The 6,000-nt window shown below is 45.3% G+C and overlaps 1 protein-coding gene across 2 annotated transcripts in view; it reads right to left on the bottom strand.

Annotated features, from left to right (window-relative positions):
* The window catches only part of TNKS2 (tankyrase 2), a 57,908-nt gene extending 57,152 nt beyond the window's left edge, over nucleotides 1–756 (bottom strand). For both annotated transcript variants that reach the window (XM_020964100.2, XM_020964099.2), the window contains exon 1: nucleotides 433–756. In XM_020964100.2, coding sequence (XP_020819759.1) covers nucleotides 433–637 — 205 coding nt within the window. In that variant the 5' untranslated portion in view covers nucleotides 638–756. The remainder of the gene's footprint in view (nucleotides 1–432) is intronic.
* Between the last annotated feature and the right edge of the window lie 5,244 nt (nucleotides 757–6,000).

Genomic DNA, 6,000 nt, shown 5'->3' on the forward strand with positions numbered 1-6,000 from the left:
ACCCCTTCCATCAGCATTTGCGTTACAACTAAGGCCTTTAGTGCCTTAACCCCAAGATTTAATGGTAGAAATTTCTGGTAGGAAATGAGGGAACATATGGGGGTGGGTAGGACTCTCTACCCTTCAAATCACCCCAAGTGTGAGTAAGGCAGCCAGTGGTCCTGGGCCACAGTCCAGTAATCAGGACGGGAAATCAAGGTGAAGAGTTTGGGAGATTAAAAACAAACTAAACGCCACCTAAACGGTGGGTGGGGTCAAGGGCCTGCAGCTGCCCCCTCCCCCTTCTCCGGTAACCGGGACCCAGAGTTCCGTCGCGGGGTTCCGCCGGGGGCCTGGCCGCGGGGGGAGGGGGGCTGCAACCTCCCAGACGACCCCGGGCCCGGGGGGCGAGCGCTCCACTTCCGGCCGGCCGCGGCCCCTTAAGTTAGTTACCTGCGGCGAAGTGGAGGGGAGTGGACTTCCTGCCCGCCGTGTCGCGGCTGTTCACCTTCTCCGGGGTCACCAACTTTTTGACGCGCTCCACGTCCCCGTTCCGACAAGCCTCGAACAACTCCCGGGCCGCGGGCTCTACGGCCTCCCCCGCCGAGGCCGCGCCCGCGCCGGGTCCTCCCCCGCCAGCGCAACGGCGGCCGGACATAATCGCGGCCAGCGGCGGCGGCGGCGACGGCAGGAGGAGGAGGGCGAGGCCCCCGGGAAGAGACGTGCTCAGAGTCCCGGGCTGCTCCGTTCCGCTCCGCCCCGCCGTCACCGGCCCTGGCGCAGGACCATGGCTCCCCTCCCCCGCAGCGATCCCCCCGCCGGCCTCGCGCCCAGGCCCCGGACGCCTCGAGCTCCGTCGGCTGCCCCGCCGCGCAGGCAGCGCGAGTCCCCCCGCCCCGCCCCCCGCTCCCTCAGCGGCCGCCGCGACGGTGGCTGCAAAGGCCACTCTGGCTGGCTCTGGGGAGTCCGGGAGGCTCACGGGACGGCCACTGGCCCACGCGTGCGCAGAAAGGGCCGACGCGTCAGGCAGGTTTCGCTCAGAGGGGGGAGGGGCCTACTGGGACATGACCAGAGGAAGGAGGCTGTTGAGGCGCAGGCGGAGAAGGTCCAGGGCCTGGCTGCCATGTTGGCTGTAGGGGCCCCTTCCGCCCACCGTGCTCGGGTAACGTCTTCTGCGCATGTTCCCGGAGCCGAGATTAATTTTTGAGCGTTTTGGCCTGCTGAGAGCGTTCGGTGACCTCGGCGCGGCATTGAGGCCCCACGAATCTTGGGGACCCTTCCAGAGAGAAATTTCCGGTTGTTTGCCTCGCCCCCTCCTACCCGCCTCGAAACCTCCACATTTTCTCTGTTTCTAGCAGACGGATTTTAGAAAAAGAGAGGCCTAGCCTGATTCCCGCCGTCGTGAGGGCCCGCCCCCTTATTACTTTGTGTTCGCTTTCCGTATATTGGAATGGGAGCGCTTAAGTAGCCGGCGCTCAGCTAACCTAAACCTCGATTTAAATGCCGGCCGCAGCGATTTGCTTATCTTTTTGTGGGTCGAGTGTAAACACCCCGAGGGCAGGGTCTGTTTTGTTTTTGCTTCCTAACGTCGTGTGGCAGGAAGGCCCAGATTCCGGATGAGCAAGCTTTTAATTGAGCTTTGTAGCCTTTTAAAGGAATAAACATTTGAAAGGTGTCTTTAAGAATGAATAAGCACTTAACTAATGGTTGATGAATGAGTGCAGGAATCCTCCCCGGGAGTAGGTAGAGTCTAGTAGCTTAGTAGTTCACATCCAATTCGTAGCCTAAACCCCTCGATTTTTAACTTCTTTCCAATACGCCCCGCTTCTCTCGTCGGACACTGCCTCCATTCTGGTGCAGGGTCTCGTGTTTTCACAACTGGACTATTGTAGTAGCCTGAAGGTGGGTCGGCTGGCCGGCCCGGCCTCTAGTCTCTCCCCAAACCAATCCATTTCCACTCTGCTAAAGTGATCTTCCCGAAACGCAGGAATAGCCACTCAGTCCCCTCCAGGATCAAATATAAAATCGTTCAAAGCTCTTAATAACCTGGCCTCCTCCTACCTTTCCAATCTTCTTACAAAATGCTCCTCCCCTCGTACTCTACTATCCGGTAACACTAGCTTACTTGTTTCTTGAACAAGATACTCCATCTCTCGACTCTGAATTTTAACTGGTTGTCCCCCATGCCTGGAATTCTCTTTCCCCACCTCTATCTCTTGCCTTCCCTGGCTTCCTTCAGGTACTAGCTAAAAATCCCACTTCTACAGGAAGCCTTTCCTCCTTAATTGTAGTGTTTTCTCCCTTATTATTTACATGCGACCTTCTTGACGACAAAGGCAATGTCTTTGTATCCTTATCTCTTAGAATGGTTGCTGACCCAAAGTAAACACTTAACAAATGCTTGTTGACTAATCCTAAATTCTTTAGTCGGTAGTGGAAATGTGGAGAGCACAGTAAGGGAGTTGTATTTCAGATCTCACCTGAGACAAACCTTGCCCTGGGACCTTAATCCTTTTTTATAAAATGAGAATAATAGCACCCAGCTCACTGGGGTTGTGAAATTTTTGAGAGATAATAGGTAAATCACTAATAGGTGAAGTGCTTTGCAAACTTTAAAGCTTGTGTAAATGTGATACAATAAAAAAAGAAAAAAGGGCCAAGCTGCTAAAAACCATTCCCTAGCTTGTTTCTGAAAGGGCTAGGCTTGAGGGTCATTATTACAAGATTTAGAGTTGTAAGGGCCTTTAGAAGTCATCCAGTCTACCCTCTTATTTTGGAGATGAGGTGATTCAGGCCTACTGAGGTCTCTAAGTGCTCTAGGCTGCTTTAAGACTACTGGAATCCTATAGCAAATGTATATAATGCAGGCATAATATTAAGGCCAGCTGCTTGAAAATAATGTCCCTTTCTTAAACCACCCCCTCAAACTACACGATTTTTTTGTGACTTTTCCCTTCTAGGTTCATTGTTCAAATATTTCAGTTCTAAAAAAGGTTGAGTAGTGGGGACGGACACGTAATGTTATTTGTCCTAGGAACTGCCTCCTCCACCCTCTATGTTCTTGAAGACGAAACAGTATAAATTCCCAACTTCAGCTTCCAGATCAAGATGAGTTAGCATCTAATACAATTTTATATTTTTAGTAAAGCATACGTTGACTATTTGGCATTTTTGTTGTCAAATTCATTTTGGCAGTGGATAGAGAACTAGCCTCAAGCCTCATGTACTGACTCTGAGTGTTACAGGCCATCCTAAGACTACAGGAATCCTATAGCAACCTCGAGGAGCTTAAAAGGTAATGGATAATAGCTATCAGATTAACACTGGGGCTGCTTCATTTTTGTTTTTGTATTTCCAGAGCCTGGAACATAGCAGGCACTTAATAAATGTGTTCTGATTGATTGTTAATTGATAAAGTTAGAGTACTGGCCTAGACAAATTCTTCAAAAAAAATGATTATATAGAAAGTACGGAAAGGTCAAGTGAAGATCTTCAAGCCAAGACTGGACAACACCTATCCAATATATTGTAGAGAGAATTTTTGTTCAGATTTAATTTGGGCTAGATGGTGTCTAGGGTCTTTTCCATCTTTGATGTACTCTGAATATGTATGGAGCAATGAGAAGAGGATGGGGTGGGGGGAGTTGACTTACCTTAGACATCAGATATTAAGGCAGTTTGAGGTTGGTGAAAAACTTAACTTGCTTGAACTTTAGGGATTATTACCTATACAATTAAAATGAACTGACAAAAGGTGAAGTAAACAACAGAAGAATAATTATAACATCCATATTATACAAATTTTAAAAAATTGAGGAATTTTAAGAATGAAATAAGCAGAACCAGAATAATTTATATAACACTGTAAAGCAAAATACTTTGAAAGTTGTAAGAACTATGATCAATACCATAACCATATATGATTCCAGAGGACTGATAATGAAAAATATTATCCATTACAGGCAGTAAACATTTTTAAAGTATCTAATATGTGCCAGGCACCATGCTAAGCACTAGGGATACAAAAAGTGGCAAAAGAGAGTCCCTGCACTGAAAGAACTCACGATCTAATGGGGGAAACAACAAGCAACACTTTACAAAAAGCTATGCACAGGATAAATAGGAAATAAGAGAGGAAAGGAACTAGAATGAAGAGAGATGGGGGAAGGCTTTCTGTAGAAGATAGGATTTTAGTTGGGATTTTAAGGAAGCCAAGAGGGTCAGTAGATAGGGATGAGGAGAGAGAGTAGTCCAGTAGCATGGAAGACAGCTGGAGAAAATGCCTGGAGCCTAGAGATGTAGTATCTTGCTTAAGGAACAGCCAGGGGGCCATGTTACTGGATCAAAGAGTAAGTGTTGGGGAGTAGTTATAAGAAGACCAAAAAGGTAGGAGGGGGCTAGGTTATAAATGGCTTTGAATGCCAAATAGAAGATTTTGTATTTGATCCTGGAGGTGATGAGCGCCACTAGAGTTTATTGAGTGGGGGGGCAATATGGTCAGAGCTGCACCTTAGGAAAATCACTGGTGGCTGAATGGAGGATGGATTGGAGTCCGGAGAAGCTTGAGGCAGGCAAACTCATCAGTAGGCTATTACATGAAGGTGATAGATTTAGGGTGCAGAATGAGACATATGCATTTTATATACAGCCATTTAGGAAATTTGTTTTGCTTAATTAAGTGGGAGTAGGAGAGAAAAGAGATTTATGTTATTTTTTTTTAAATAGGTGGGAAGTCCCACAGATGTGAAATATTATATACATTTTCAGATAAGATAACTATATTATTAATTTTGCTGAGGGTAATCTGAAAATATTTGTAGTGTAAAAACAAAACACATCAATAAAATTTTTAAAGAAAATTTATAAGGGTAGTATCACCACCTTTTCGGTATTGTACTGACTTCTGTACATTTTCACTTTGTCTCTTTCTGTTTTATGAATTATTTCATAGAATGTCAGATTTTGGGAGACACTTCAGAATCCATCTAGTCCAATACAAACCCACACAAGAAACCGCTCTACAACATAACTGGCAAGTAACTTCACCTCCAGTGATGAGGAACCCATTACCTCCTGAGACAGTCCATTCCACTCTTGGACAGCTCCAATTGTAAGTTTCCTTATATGAAGTCTAAATATACCACTTTGCAACTTACACCTGTTGCTCCTAGTTCTTTCCTCTGGGGCCAAACAAAACAAATCTAATCCCTCTTGCATGAGACAACCTCTAAAAATACTTGAAGATAGCTATCATGTCACCTTACTCATTACTGTGATTTAATCATCCTCTTGCACTCAATAACTGGTCATTTTCTTCAACAGCAATAATGAGATTTCTCAAATACATATACATATGCACACGTGCGCGTATATGTATAATAGCAAACATATAAACATGTTTATATAAATGTTTATATGTTTTTTAAATATGCATATGTTTATATATTTGTTGAAGAGGAGAAAGAACCCCTGATATTCAGGAAAAACTTACATCCTCTTTAGTTCCTTTTCTCAGACCTTTGTGTGCTGAGACAATTAGCAGTGAATAAGAAATTGCTCCCACCTAGTGGTTTAAAAAAAACACATAGACTTTTGAGGATTAGTGGAAGAAATGAATATGAAAGACCAAGTCATTAGCAATTATGCATAATTTAGAATTTATCTGCTAATATTTTTAAAAAAATGACTAGTGGAAGTAGTGGCCTGCTCCATGGCTATGCCTCCTCTACTTGGGCTTCCAAATCCACCACCTGGGTCCCTCACTTTTGCATTATCTTTGCAGGGTCCAGTCCCCCAAACCACTTATTAGCCTGCTCCATAACATACCAAAATGCCACCAAGAGTGTGCCCTTCCCCCCCTTCTCCACCATTTCTAGGTCTTTTTGTATTGTCTTCCCTCATTAGAGTGCAAGTTGCTTGAGGGCAAGGTCTATCTTGCTTGCTTGTATTTGTATTCTCATTGCTTGGCATAGAATAAGTGCTTAATAAATGTTTATTTCTCTTCTTCTACCTAATGTATTA

Source organism: Phascolarctos cinereus, unplaced genomic scaffold, assembly GCF_003287225.1.
Source record: "Phascolarctos cinereus isolate Bilbo 61053 unplaced genomic scaffold, phaCin_HiC Scaffold_3;HRSCAF=262, whole genome shotgun sequence".
In the NCBI taxonomy this organism is placed as follows: domain Eukaryota; kingdom Metazoa; phylum Chordata; class Mammalia; order Diprotodontia; family Phascolarctidae; genus Phascolarctos; species Phascolarctos cinereus.